The following is a 14,434-nucleotide window of genomic DNA, read 5'->3' as shown; positions in this document are numbered from 1 at the left end:
TCGTTAATGATAAGATGCACATATATCTAATCAATGATTTTATTTTTATACTCCCATATTCTATAAAACAGAATCCTATCTTCAAGTCGTTGAAATAGATTTTATGTTTATTATTTGTCAATCATAAATTTTTAACCATGCTTTTTAATCTAAGTAAATCGTCACAGAAACTTAATTTTTTTTTTAACTTTGTAAGTTACTTTATTTGTTTTTAAGAATTGCTAATTAATTACTTTTTTTTTCTTAGAGAACGTATTCTAAGATAATTAATGACATTTTACCCAAAAATGTATTGGAAGACTATCATACAGCTTCAAAACAGGCTCAATTAGGGAATATTTATGATAAACGTCCATTCAAAATTACTTTAGATAAAGACAAGACTTACAATTGGTGTTCTTGTGGCATGAGCCATTCTCAAGTAGCTTATTGAAATAGAAATTTTTGTTTTACTATAAGTAATCAATTTTTTTTTGTTCTACAGCCATTTTGTGATGGTACTCACAAAAATCAAAAACTTAAGATCACTATGAAACCAGTAAAATTACAAGTTACCGAAACTAAAGAATATTGGTTATGCAATTGTAAGCAAACAAAACACAGACCTTTTTGTGATGGGTCTCACAAACAGCTACATGTACAAGAAGCAATAAAAAAGTATTAATTAGGATATTTTTACTTTTGTTATAGTTTTATATATTTCAAGGATTATAGTTTTTTGTACTGACAAATATTTTCCACAGTAAATAAAAACATATAATATTTGAAAGCATTACATTATGTAATTTGTGCTATTCTAAACTATTTTTTTTTTTCAAAGAACTTAATCTTAAATATTAAGGTAACTATAAAATAATAGTGTTTTAACTTTTGGCCACACAATAAGTTATAATAATAATATAAAAACAAAAATACAGCAGTTATTAAACTCTAAAAAAAAAAAAATTATTTAAAAAGTAAAATACAATCTTTTACATTTATAATAGTGTTTTTAGAAAAAGCAGAATTATTGTATACAACAACAATCTAGTATTTAAATTAAGAATAAAATTTAATAATACTATATACTTAGTTTTTATTTTATTTTTTAATGGAAGAAATTATTTTAAAATATTTTATTCAATGGCTTTTGATAAGAATTCAATGAAACGTTTGCCATATTGTTCAGGATCGCAAGTTGAAATGCCATCCACATTTGATCCATATTTCACTGTTTTAGCAGCTTTAGCAGCCTGTTTTTTCACGCCATAATGTGTAAGTACATCAATCAATGCAATAAAGTAAATTTCTCGAACTGGTGCACCTTCATAACAATATAATGAATAAATCCATTAAAATTTTAAACATACATTATTATCAGTCAAACATAAACATCAATGCTTAAAAATTAACTTCATTTATTTGACCATTAAAGAACAAAAAATGAATTAAAAAAAAAATTCACTTTAATGTACAATAAAACAGTTTAATTTGAAATTGAAATTTAAAAATATCTTTGATTATTAAATAAATACTGGTCAATCATATGTTACATTATATTTTATAAAAAAAAAAATAGTAAAACTATTGTAAGCGTTAAAAAAATTAGATGAAAAACTGAATATAATAAAAAACCCTTACAATGAAGCGAACAAACAATACTCATATGTACATTAAGTTTTAAAAAATCAATAAAAAGTTAAATTGTAATAATTATAAAAATGGTTTATCAAACCTTCACTGCTTGGTATAGCATAAATATCAAGTTCAGGTATAATGGCAGCTGTGTCATATGTACATAAACTAGTTTCACGAGCTAATAAGCTATGTGGAGAATCTGGAGGAGTATTAGCCCATGTCACTGTATTTCCAGCTCCTTCACTATCTTCAGCATCTTCATCATCTTCTCCTTCTGCATCTACATCTCCAGTACCACTAGCAATTGCCTCTTCCCTTTCACGTTCAGCTCGAGTACAGTCATGTATACCAAGTAATAAACTATAGTCCATTAAATGTAAACCAGTCAAAAACTACAAAACAATAAAATAATTAAAATGTTTTAATTAATTATTTGTAAAAAAAAATAATAATGAACTTTAATAAAATATATTTAAAGAATAAAATTTTAAATAATATCTATATAATTATACAATAAAACTTAATACACAAAATATTTATTTAAAAAAAACTTTAACATTACAATTGTTTAAAATATTTAATAACAATACTAACATCAACATCTGCTCCTAAAGTTTCTAAAAGTTTATCTTTAGCTTCATCACCGATATATATTTTTGTACGTTCTTTAACAAAATCATTATCTTTGTAGGTTGGCAAGTCTTTTTCTTTCTCCTTATCAGAAGCTTCTCTATCAACAGTAGAACCTTTGAGATCAAATTTCCTATATAGATAAATTAATATTTACCATTATTTAAAACTTTATAATAAGATTACACATAAAAACATTATATATAGTAAAGTAACAAAAGCTTGAGTAAACAGTAATGAATTAATTTAGATGATTTCTTTAAAGTGGACAAGTACTAATTTGACATTTTTAAGTTATTTACTAACTATTAGAAAAATGTATTTGGATTTATAGGTATTTATTTAGGTTATTTATTGAATTTTAAAAGTCTAATTTACCACCGCATAAAAATATATTGTTTTTTTTATTTGTCCCTATTACAATAACCATTCATTTTTAAAAATATAAAGGAGGGTAAATAAAATGCAGTATTTATTATCAAGGGTAATGAGGCACATTGTTATGAGTTTATAAATACACCAACTGTCAATACAGAAAGTATACCTATTGGTAGTCATAATTGACCACAAACACTCTGTGATTGTGATAGCGATGTCATCAAAAACAATATAGCTACCTGTATTTGTAATCATTTGTGTATTTTACATGTATATTAATTCAAAAATTTGGAACTTTAAATTTTTATATCTAATATACAAATAAAGTTTTATGAAAATTCAAATGCTATTTACCATTAAATTGAAAACTCAAACAATTAATTAGATTAAAAATATGTGTTCCCATTTGAAAAAATAAAGTTGACTCCCTTACAAGGCACAAGGGATGAACTTAAAAAGTATTACATAGCTAATAATTAAAGAATAATATGTAACTAAAGGTAACCAAAAAAGAAAATGTTTAAATTATAATAATTCTATAAGTAATTGAGTGGGCTATGATAAAAATATCATCCTGTATAGTCCGATCATTAAATAGATTTAATTAGGATGACAAACTATGCCATAATCAATGGCGGCTCGTAGGTGCTAGTGGTGGGGATGTGACTTTAAATATAATACCGCTAATCATAGCTATAAAAAATTGTCAAATTAAATATAATAAAATAAAACACATATTATTATTTTTATGGTTGCAGTAGAAATTAGAAATGAAAATAATAATAATAGCAATTATACTATATTAGCAATCGATAACGACAATCAGTTAATTTTAAAAATAAATTACCCTTAATAGTAATATACTAATATTTTACAGGTTGGACAACACTGGTGGTCGTCCAAAAGCTGTACATAAGATTGCAGCCGAACCGTACCCACACACACACAATTGCAGCACCTCGCTAATAATATACGTTTCTGTATATTGCTAAGACGACGCTGCCAGTCGTCCAAAATAATGTAAACAAAATTATAATTAGATCAAAAGTTATAAGAAACGTTAGAACTTGTGGGACACCTTTATGTCTACACATTTTTCATTTTATTTCAACTTTTTGACCAAATCTTTATAGTTGGTTCTTTTAAGTTAAAAAATACTAAAGACTCTTATTTTCAACAAATGTTATTTAGTTCGTTCATCATTTATTGAAAATTATTTTAATTATTTTTAATACAATACTTATAACATTTTTCAATAAGAATACTCAGAAAACCTGATTTTGACATAAACACTACTTGCTACTTGCAAAGTAGGGACATTTTTTCTGCTAGATCAAATTTCTATAGTATTTTTTGAATTAAATGAACTATTAAGATACAGTCGAAAAATTTTAATTAAATAAATATTATATTTTTAGATCACCCTAATCTACTGGTTTTAGTTATATAATACAACTAACAATTTGTAAATAAGTTTACAAATTGTAATGAATACTTGAAAAATTACTTACTTATGTGTAGCCAAATGATTACTAAATGCATTTCTCATGGCTACAACATAATGTTCATCACCATCAACAGTTAAACGATACATTCCTAAATACTGTGGGAGTAATGTTTTTCCATGCCTTTCAACAATATACTACAATAATAATATTTTATCAAATTAAGTTAATTAGTTTAAAGAATAAAAGCAACAATTAATAATAAATCTAGTACATACATTCTTATAAATTACTATGGTATTTCAAATAGTGGAAGTTCTAAATGTGATGCAACATAAATATATAAATAAAACATTAATTTACCCTTAAAATTATATATTTATCTATAGTTATATAATTAAATATGGGGCTTAGTATGGCACAGAAGATTATTCAGTCGCTGCCATAGCGCTGATGTTCAGCTGCACTATTTACTGTTAATTCCCAGATAATTGACCATATGGGAACTTTAACAGTGACACACACTTTGTCCCCTAACTGGTTCCCTCATAATAAAATTACGTCAGGTTAACAGTGGATGTAAAATTCCAACAAGTTGTTAAGGAAGAACCAATCTCAAAGAGTTGGGAGGATAGAAACAATGGTTACAATGGTGCATTGTATGATTAAAAAGTATTTGTATCAATTGACTTTTAAAAATGTATTAATGAAAATTTAACAGAAAACTTACTGGATGATAATGTTTTAAAAACGAGTGCATTCGTTCAACTTCTTCGCTTGTTAATGTTTTTATAATAAACAACTTGTCATAAGAATAGTAAAATCCTGAGTTACTTTTACCAGTTGTATCTGCAGAAACCGGTTGTGATCTGTTTTAACAAAGTTTATACATATATAAATATATATTAAGCCATTGACAGTTAAATGGTTCATTTTCAGCTTAAGTGATATTACAAACAAAATCAAAATAAAACAAAACGTTTTTAGATAGAATACATAGAAAATATAATAATGATGAAGCTAACAAGTTAGTGTAATTATTAAATTTGAAATTAAAATTCCGAAAAAAAAAAAAAAACATTTATTTTGTTCTAAATAATAAACGAGTAAAAAAATGTTAAAAATGTTTACTCGTTTAAAATACAAATAATTAATTTATAATTATTTAAAAATTAAAACACTAGTATTATATTTTAAATTTTTCACATACTAAAAAAAGTTTTCTAATTTTTTTTTAATATTACATAAAGTATACTTAAAATTATTATTTATGATCTTGTATTCTTAGTAAAATAAAGAGACAATATTTACAGTACCTATAAACATTTTGTATGATTCATATTTATCTCATATGTTCATTCAGTTATTAATAGTTTATTTATATATACAAGAAAAGATAAAATAAATCTTTCTTTTATTGGTTTTTTTTAATTTGAAATGTTAAGAGGGAAAATTTTACAATCCAATATATATATATATGTTACTTTATATTCTAAGAAATATAAGTTATAATTATAAAATAATATAAAAATAACTAGCATGACTTATTCCTGATTATTAACTATATGAACAGTTTTATAAGTTATTTTTAATAAAAAAAAATCAGACAAATAAATAGTTAATCAAATTGTTAACAAATTAAAATAAAGCAAATTAGTGGGAACACTAGTTTTGTTAGTCCTCATTTCATATGTACCTTCTTTTTACAGAACCATAAATTTTCAATTTCTTAGGTCTTAAGTTAAGTGTGTCCAATTGTAAATTAGGAGCCGTCATTGATCTTCGATTATACATAGTATTAGATCTACATAAGCCTTTACGACAACAATAACTGCTTTCCTCAGAAAATCTTAATACATTACAAAAACAATTTTATTGCATACAATGTTTCAATCAAATATTTACTCTAAAGCTCACTACTATCCACAAATCGTAATACATAAAATAAAAATAACTAATCAACTTGGCAGAAACTGAATAGATTATCTAAAATGTATATTATATTTGTTATGTAAAATTAGTCAAAGACCAATAAACATTAGAGTCAAAACCTTATTTAAAGTAAAAAAAAATGTCTGAATTTTAGTATTTTCAGTAATCATCTCTCACAATATTTATAACAGCTAAACATTTTTAACTTTAACTAACAAATAGATTTTATTATATCATTAAATACCAATACACCACTTGTTATATTAATGAGAGGGTAATAAGATGGTAAAAGAGAAGAAAGTGGGGAGGAAGACATAAATAATGTGTGGAATAGATTTGCTAGTTGTGTGAAGAATACTGCAAAGGAGATTGTTGATGAGAGTAGGAGTAGAATAAAAAATCATAGAAAGTAAGAAAAAGCAATTCAAAGTATGGCAGAAGAGCAAAAGAAGAGAAGATTGGATAGAGTATAAACGCTTGTGCAAAGAAACCAAGTGTGCAGTAAATCAGGCGAAGTTTAAGGGGTATGATGAGTTGTATGATAGACTAGGAACAAAAGAAGGTGAGAAAGAAATCTATAGACTTTCAAAAGAGAGAAAAGATCTAAAGGTTATCATATAAGGTGTATAAAAAGTGTTGATAATAAAGCACTCTCCTAATAATATGCGATGATGATGTGAAAAAAAGGTGGAATGAGTGTTTTGTAAAATTACTGAATGAAGAGTACCCAAAAGAGATATTAAAGGATATCTCATTGAATGAGGGCCTGGTAAATTTAATTAGTGAGAAAGAGGTATGGGAGGCTGTGACATCGGTAAAACGAATAAAACAATAGGACTAGATGAAGTGCCGATAGAAGTATGGAAAATATTAGGCGGTGTTGGCATAAGGTCGTTGAAAGAACTTTTAAATAAAATCTTATTAGAAGGGAAAATTCCAAATGAATGGAGGAATAGTATTGTGGTGCCGATATTTAAAGATAAAGATGACATACAGGAGTGTGGAAATTATAGAGGCATAAAGCTTATGTGTCATAGTATGAAAATTTGGGAAAAGGTAATAGATAAGAAAAAAAGAAATGATACATCGGTATCTAAAAACCACTTTGAATTTATGCCTGGTAAGTCAACAATGGAGCCAGTATTTTGTGTGAGGCAACTAATAGAAACGTTTAGGGAAAAAAAGAAAAAGCTGTGTATAGTATTTAAAGATTTGAAGAAAGCATATGATAGAGTGTACCTATACACCACAAGTAGGATGTGATGAAATAAACAAGGAAGTGTTTTGGAGAGAGATGGATGAAGTGATGCAAGGGATACCTGGCAATGAGAATGCGGTGATAGGTAGAGATATGAATGGACATGTAGGTAATGAGAGGAGAGGATATGAAAGAATACATGGAGGGTATGGATTTATGCCTGGTAAGTCAACAATGGAGCCAGTATTTTGTGTGAGGCAACTAATAGAAAAGTTTAGGGAAAAGAAGAAAAAGCTCTGTATGGTATTTATAGATTTGGAGAAAGCATATGATAGAGTACCGAGAGAGGTTTAAAATGGACATTAATGAGAAAAGGAAAAGGTACATTAATATAATAGAAAATATGTATTATGGCACTTGTACCAGGGTAAAAAGTGTAAGAGGAGTAACAGAAGATTTTCGGGTAAGAGTAGGAGTACACCAAAGTTCTGCTTTAAGCCCTTACTTATTCTCTGTAGTGATGGATGAAATTACTAGATAAATACAAGGAGAAGTGCCGTGGTGCATGTTGTTTGCTGACAATAAAGTGTTAATAGGAGAAAATAGGGAGGAAATTAATCAAGGACTAGAGGTGTGGAGATTAGCTCTTGAAGAAAAGGGTTTAAGAATAAATGGAAGACAGAGTATATAGAGTACGAGTTTGACAAAGGAGAACATGAGGTAGGTGTTCAGAGTGCTGGGCGGTTGATAAGAAAGTAGAGCAGAGAATGAGTGTATCAGAGATGAGAATGCTTAGATGGATGAGTGGAGTGACTAGAGAAGATAGAATATGGAACGAGCATATAAGAGGGAGTATAGATGTAACATCAATCGTGGATAAGATGAGAGAAAATAGACTTAAATGGTTTGGTCATGTTATGAGGAGAAGTAGAGTTAGAGGAAGACCAGAAAAGAGATGGAGGGATGCTATTCAATGCGATATGAGGACAGCTGATGTGAGCATAGATGATATAGGAGATCGTGTCAAGTAGAAGTTTAGGATAAGGGTGGCCGACCCTAAGTAGTTGGGATTAAGACGAGAAAGAAGAAGAAGAGGTTATATAATTTAATATCATTGGTAAGAATATTAATATTTGGAAAAATTAAAATACAAATATAAAAAACTTTTTTTTAGGATATTTTAAACAAGTGGGTGAAATAATACAGTACAACCTCAATAATGCAAAGTAGATATTTACCTATTGAAAAATCATTGATTATTGAAGAGAAACTTAATAAATCTAACAATTTATTTATATTAAATTATTTTTGAATTTTACTGTAATTTATCTTCATAAATAAAATAACTAACTGTAATATTTAATACCAATTGATTTTGATATATTAAATATTTAATTGAATATAAAAATGTGATTACATTTAGTATTGTTGATTGGGATCAATTGAGAACTTAAGTATGTTAAATAGTAAGAAATGCATAAAATCACTCAAATTAATTCTTGAAATTCTTTAAGTCAAAATTGTTTTCCCTAAAACCTTAATCAGTTGAAACTAATTATTTATCTTGAGTTTTTAAAGTATATATACCAGTTTTAAGAAAACCAATGGACAATACTGTTAATTAAATTTCAAAAATAGTATTTTATTATAAAAAAAATGTATTAAAAAACACAATAAATTTTCAAAAATAGTTTCACTTGTACATTTATAGAAGATGCTATTTAATATTTAAATGTTAAAAACACCTTAATACAAGATTCATATTCAATAGTAATTATAAAAAACTATAGATCCATATTTTTCAAAAAAATTTGTAGTATTATAACATTTGATAACATAATTTTTGAAAATTTGATTTCTCAGAAAATCCTAGAAGACAACGAAAGATATAAATCATACTATTTTTTGCATATTGATTATGGAGATAAATTTAATTCAATTTTTTTAATTATCCGTAACATTTATATTCTACTAATAATTGTTCATTAGCGATAGTTACAATACAAAATTTTGTAAGCGCCATTAAACAATTTTTTTTAGAAAAGCCAAAAACCATATTTTTATTATTTTGTTTATTTTATAAACATTCTTCCATTAATCATTCCTCTTTATTAATATCAATGACATCAATGTTAAGTCAAATCCGTTTTGAAATTAGGTCTAAGCTTTTGTAATTTCATTAGAGTTTCTCATTATAAATTAGGAAATCAGAAAGAAAAACATATATCAAACAACCAGTAAAAATGAATTTTAGGCGATTTTTACAAAAAAAAATCATTTTTGGTATGTAATACATCATTTGGCATACAATGCCATCAATTTTGGATAAGACACTAATTTTTTCAGAAACTTTTGAAAATTTTTAATTTTTATAAAGAATAATATTATTTGGTTCAAAAAATTAAAATATCATTTATACAATCACATATAGTGCTTAATCATTTTTCTATAATTAACATAAACCGCCAACTTGACATTAGGGCATTGACACAGTAACACATAACAATACTGAGGAGGGCAAACTGCACACATAAATAATTTAAATATTCGCTGTCAGCCAAATACAATACATATAGACTGCAGTTTACTCTTTATGATCCTCACAAGCACTTCAGATACATATTATCACTGTCACATTACTATATTTACAACTTAACTTAATATAACAGGATATAACCCAACGAATATTAGTTTGTAGCAGTCAGCTCCCTGTTAGATGAACAACATCTCTAGGTGTCCAGTAGATTGTATTATTCAATTATTATTTAGTTTATACAATTAACTGTATCGTTGCTTAATCGAAAGTGTTGTTTATAATATCATAGAGCAACCCTCGATTGCTCTTCTTTTACAGCATGTTACAATTTAGCAATGAGTTTAGTTTGAGATCAATTCGCAAATTATATTTAATTATTAAGAATAACAAAATTCACTGTATTTACATATTGTCATACTTACAACATATGTTTTTATAATATTACATTTTAAAATTACTATTTGGATTAGATAAGATTTTTATACATGAAAACTTAAATAATTCAAGTCTATTAATAGTTTCATATATTTTTATATTCAACAAAATTTTACTAACATAAATTTTCAGTCACCGGTATATAAAATTTTTATTGGTAATATTCATTATCAATAATTTATGGCTTATCGAAATAGAATATGAAAACCAAATTAATGATTTATTTTTAATTTAAATCCAAATTCTTTACCATTCAAATTATTAACCAACTACTTTTTTAAATTTTTAAAAAAATTAATACACACCTTGTCATTGATTCTTTATAATCCAAATCATCAATACCAAAACGTTCCCTAAGATTACGAAATACCAAAGGGCAATATTCTTTGATTTTGAAGTGGCTAGGCATGTTTTCTCTAAAATAAATAAATGTAACAATAGAATTAAACTCAAGAATATAAACAAAACTTAAATTAAATATTAAGATAGTAACTTATTAAATAAATGATTGTCAACTTTGACTTTTGAATAAGCACGGAAATCATCAGGTAATAACATAACTGGTATTGTAACATGACTTAGTTCATTTATCTGAAAACCATAAAATAAGTTTTTTGTAGATATATTTAAATTATAGTAATAATTTTAATTAAATAAATAATGTTAGTATTATAAAGAACTTTAATACAAGTTACTTTTTTGTTAATTGATAAAATAGTTTTTAAATTTTAAAACTATAAAAAAATTTTTTAAAACAAATAAATTAAAAAAAACCAAGTTTGTCACCTAAAATCAGCCAAGTAATCACAATAGAAAAAAGTGTGTAATGTTCTTGAAAAATATAAATTTTTGAAAACTTTATTTTATAAACAGTTAACATTATATCACAATAATAATTATTATTATCATTGTAATATTTAAATTTAATTTAATTAACATCATTCATTTTAATCCAGTAGTTTTAATACAGTACACCTAAACTTTCTATATCTTTAACTGTCTACTAACCTATATTTTTCACTAGTTTAATGGCTTGATAAATAAATTATGACAATAATAATTTTATAACACCAAAATGTGTATTTTTAAAAAAAACGACTCACATTGTTTTTTTTATATACCCTGCACTTCTAAATAATACTTAAAACACTAATATTATATTCTAACTCATATATAACACAAGTAAAACTAAAACAATCAAATTTACAATATTTATTATTTTATGTTAAATTATTTTAATTTAAACTATAGCAGCTATTGTATACTCAAAAATATTAATTTATTGAGAAAAAAGGAATAAAATAATTTTTCCTAAAAATATTAATTTATGCTTAAAATCAAACAAGTCACTTAAATTATACCAACTAAAATAATTATAAAGATAATCCATAAATATGTATCATTATAAGACCTCAATTTGTCTTATATTATAGAAGGCAATGATTATTTAATGCTATAATTTCTATCCTATTAACACTAACTTATTAAGACTATCATTATCCCAATACCAGAATCCAAATTCTAAATGTTAAAATTTTAAAAGGCAATGTATCAAATGAACATTAGAGTAACCTATGAAAATCAATTTTTTATTTTCTTATGGCACACCTATATATTTTAATGATTTAAAAAGATAACAACATATAACATTATAAAATACCATTTATATAGCAGCTTTAGAAATCCATGGTAGTATTTGGAATAGTACAAAATACTGCTATCATATTTTGAGTTCAATAAATGAAAAACCAGAAATAGCTTTTTCGAATAAAATGACTGCATTATGAAAAAATTCATTATAAGTTACTTTAATGACAATAAGCAAGCCTCTTTTTAACTATTACATAAATTTTGTCCACAATTAACATTATATATCACATTGTATAAATGGACTTTTTATTAATGTTTGACATTCATACGTAAAAACTTCTTTAATAATATATCACCACTCAACTTAAATAAAAATTAACATAAATTACATATCAAATTTATATTATAGTTGTCCATATATATACATACAGTATGGTTAACTCCCCACATAAGAACAGAAAGTAATGGTTCATTAGCACGGAACAACTTGACTTTTTGTCGCTTCACACCGATATGTTTCTTTTTAAGCTTGCTCAAACCACCTTGCACAACACTCATTTTAGTTGTTGTTCACTTAAACTATTGACACTTAAATAAGTATATATAGTAACAGTTGAAAGCCTAAACCAAAAATACGAAGAGAATGCTATAAGACAAGTGTTCTAGCCGACAGGCATCATTCGCAAAAAAATGCGATAGAACACGTCTGATAGCAAATTATTCAATAACTATCATTTAGAATGATTGAATATTATTTTAAATACAATGATTAAACTCTAAAACAACTATGTAGTTTTGAAAATTTAGTTTTAACACAATGTATAATTATACTTAATGAACTGTAATCTACAATCTTAAATGAAATAGCACAATTTTAAGTAGTTACGGTAATATAAATAATATAAAAATCTAAATAAATATACGTATGAAGTTAGCTACTTTCGATTAATTGATATTTTTTAGCTATATACCATTGATAACAAGAAGCTACCACTAAAGATACCACGTATGTTAGGTTGCATATTTCAGGAATTAGGAACCCAAATTTATTATTATAAAACCTCCCCAAAATTAATTTAGACCAACATTTATAAGTCGATTATTGGGGATACTTATAAAATTTTAAATTGTATCATTCATAAATTTATAACTTTACTTCAGGCCAACTCAGAGTTGACCTACCAAGAGATGAGGTGTTCAAACCATGGTTTTATAAAACAGTAACTTATAATGATTGGAGCATTAAACCGACCCAACCCCTTTTTTAATGAACCTTTTGTATTAATAAGTAAATAGAGATAACTAAACAGATTTTTACGAAATAACTTTAATTTCACATAATGAAAATATTTTCATTTTTATAATAAATTATGGAACGATGATAATCATCTTTATTATTTTTACCATAGAAAAAATCTTACTTCCAAAAACCGTATCAAAGGAACTGTAGCTCATTTGATGAAATTATAATTAAAGAAGATGTCACACATTTTTTTTTTAATTTTTTATAATATTCCAAAAAAATATAACTTCTCCAAACCTACATTAAACAACAAATTTAAGCTTATATAATATACTAACGAACGATTATCTAAAATAAGACAAGTATTTACAGAGTTTTCAGTAAGGAAACAATTGTTATAAACAATGAAAACCTCTTTCCTAACTTACTGAACACCCTTTATACTTGATAAAGATATGTCTTTGTTACAACATACTTTTTTGAAAATATGATCATTAATAATGGTACTATGGACAGGCCAAAGGATATCCTCCCTATGAAATTAGCTGCCATTCAAAATAATATGGTAGCTGACTTTGGTAGATTTTAGTTAAATTAAAGCACAAAATATGACTAAATATTCGCGGTTTGTGGCCGCAGAGTTGTCTGGTCGCAATTGCGCGAAGACTATTCAAATTACATTATATTAAAGCCGCCATTAATCTCTGGACACCTTTTCAAGACACCGAACATATCGCCTAATTTAGTCCTTTTTGGTACTGATATTGTAATACATATACAGTTCTAATAGTGGTCTATTACTATTCATTAATCATATTAAAGAAAAACCATTTTGTCGTAAACAACATATCTTGTCGGTTAGGATTAATATAATTATTGAAAATAATTATCTGATCACAATAATTCAATTAAATGTTTTCAACTCATAATTGTTGAGTTGTACGTCATATGTAAATTCATATTAAATAACATCTTTAAAATTGGGAATATAAAATGTATGGAATTGTTTATAATATGTTGTGGTAAGTATGTGTAAAATATGGTTGTTATTTAAAAAAATCACCTAGATAAACCACAACAGATATTTATATCATAAAAATGTAGTGTTTAAAGTGCTTTAAATTGTACAAGAAAAAATTCAAATTCTACGCATGATAATTGATTCTTAATAATAAATGCGTATAAAACCGTAATATTAATACCATAAAATAACTACAGAACCATATACTTTATTTACAATAACTAATAAAATAATTTTCTTTTACACATAAATTAAATAATCCATAATTTGTATTAAATAAATTTTATAAAAGTAAAGTAACAATTGATAAAAAAATAATTAAAAACCAAGATTAAAATCTCAACAAAATTCTGAATTATACTGACTAATATTTGGTTATAATTGTAACATTCCGGTGTACTTTACAAAT

The 14,434-nt window shown here is 25.5% G+C and overlaps 2 protein-coding genes across 3 annotated transcripts; one reads left to right on the top strand and one right to left on the bottom strand.

Annotated features, from left to right (window-relative positions):
- The first annotated feature begins 41 nt into the window (after positions 1-41).
- Positions 42-775, top strand: LOC126896549 (CDGSH iron-sulfur domain-containing protein 3, mitochondrial). Its single transcript, XM_050669451.1, has 3 exons — positions 42-191; positions 248-421; positions 485-775. Exons 1-3 carry the CDS (start codon positions 138-140, stop codon positions 662-664), a joined length of 408 nt encoding a protein of 135 aa, XP_050525408.1. The 5' UTR covers positions 42-137; the 3' UTR covers positions 665-775.
- Positions 776-888: 113 nt separating this feature from the next.
- On the bottom strand, positions 889-12,657 carry LOC126896508 (phosphatidylinositol 5-phosphate 4-kinase type-2 alpha). Of its 2 annotated transcripts, XM_050669357.1 has the most exons (9): positions 12,191-12,657; positions 10,665-10,762; positions 10,477-10,587; positions 5,767-5,919; positions 4,801-4,939; positions 4,137-4,267; positions 2,212-2,380; positions 1,715-2,009; positions 889-1,303 (listed from the first exon to the last, which is right to left on the bottom strand). In XM_050669357.1, exons 1-9 carry the CDS (start codon positions 12,317-12,319, stop codon positions 1,116-1,118), a joined length of 1,413 nt encoding a protein of 470 aa, XP_050525314.1. In that variant the 5' UTR covers positions 12,320-12,657; the 3' UTR covers positions 889-1,115. The 2 variants fall into 2 exon arrangements, with proteins under 2 accessions (XP_050525314.1, XP_050525315.1); XM_050669358.1 differs by lacking the exon at positions 5,767-5,919 and having other exon boundaries at positions 12,191-12,654.
- Between the last annotated feature and the right edge of the window lie 1,777 nt (positions 12,658-14,434).

The sequence above is a fragment of the Daktulosphaira vitifoliae genome, unplaced genomic scaffold, assembly GCF_025091365.1.
Source record: "Daktulosphaira vitifoliae isolate Bord-2020 unplaced genomic scaffold, ASM2509136v1 Scaffold_1, whole genome shotgun sequence".
Taxonomy (NCBI): domain Eukaryota; kingdom Metazoa; phylum Arthropoda; class Insecta; order Hemiptera; family Phylloxeridae; genus Daktulosphaira; species Daktulosphaira vitifoliae.
Note: the sequence above shows the minus strand (reverse complement) of the source record. Positions and strands in the feature narration are given on the sequence as shown.

Excerpts from the sequence above, each read along its gene's own strand:
- LOC126896549 (XM_050669451.1), top strand. The coding sequence starts at position 138 with ATGCTTTTTAATCTAAGTAAATCGTCACAGAAACTTAATTTTTTTTTT. Across the intron at positions 192-247 it reads TTAATTTTTTTTTTAACTTT|AGAACGTATTCTAAGATAAT; the intron begins GTAAGTTACTTT and ends TTTTTTTCTTAG. Across the intron at positions 422-484 it reads GTGGCATGAGCCATTCTCAA|CCATTTTGTGATGGTACTCA; the intron begins GTAGCTTATTGA and ends TTTGTTCTACAG.
- LOC126896508 (XM_050669357.1), bottom strand. The coding sequence starts at position 12,319 with ATGAGTGTTGTGCAAGGTGGTTTGAGCAAGCTTAAAAAGAAACATATC. Across the intron at positions 10,763-12,190 it reads TGTGGGGAGTTAACCATACT|ATAAATGAACTAAGTCATGT; the intron begins GTATGTATATAT and ends TATGGTTTTCAG. Across the intron at positions 4,268-4,800 it reads TTTTAAAACATTATCATCCA|TATATTGTTGAAAGGCATGG; the intron begins GTAAGTTTTCTG and ends TTATTATTGTAG.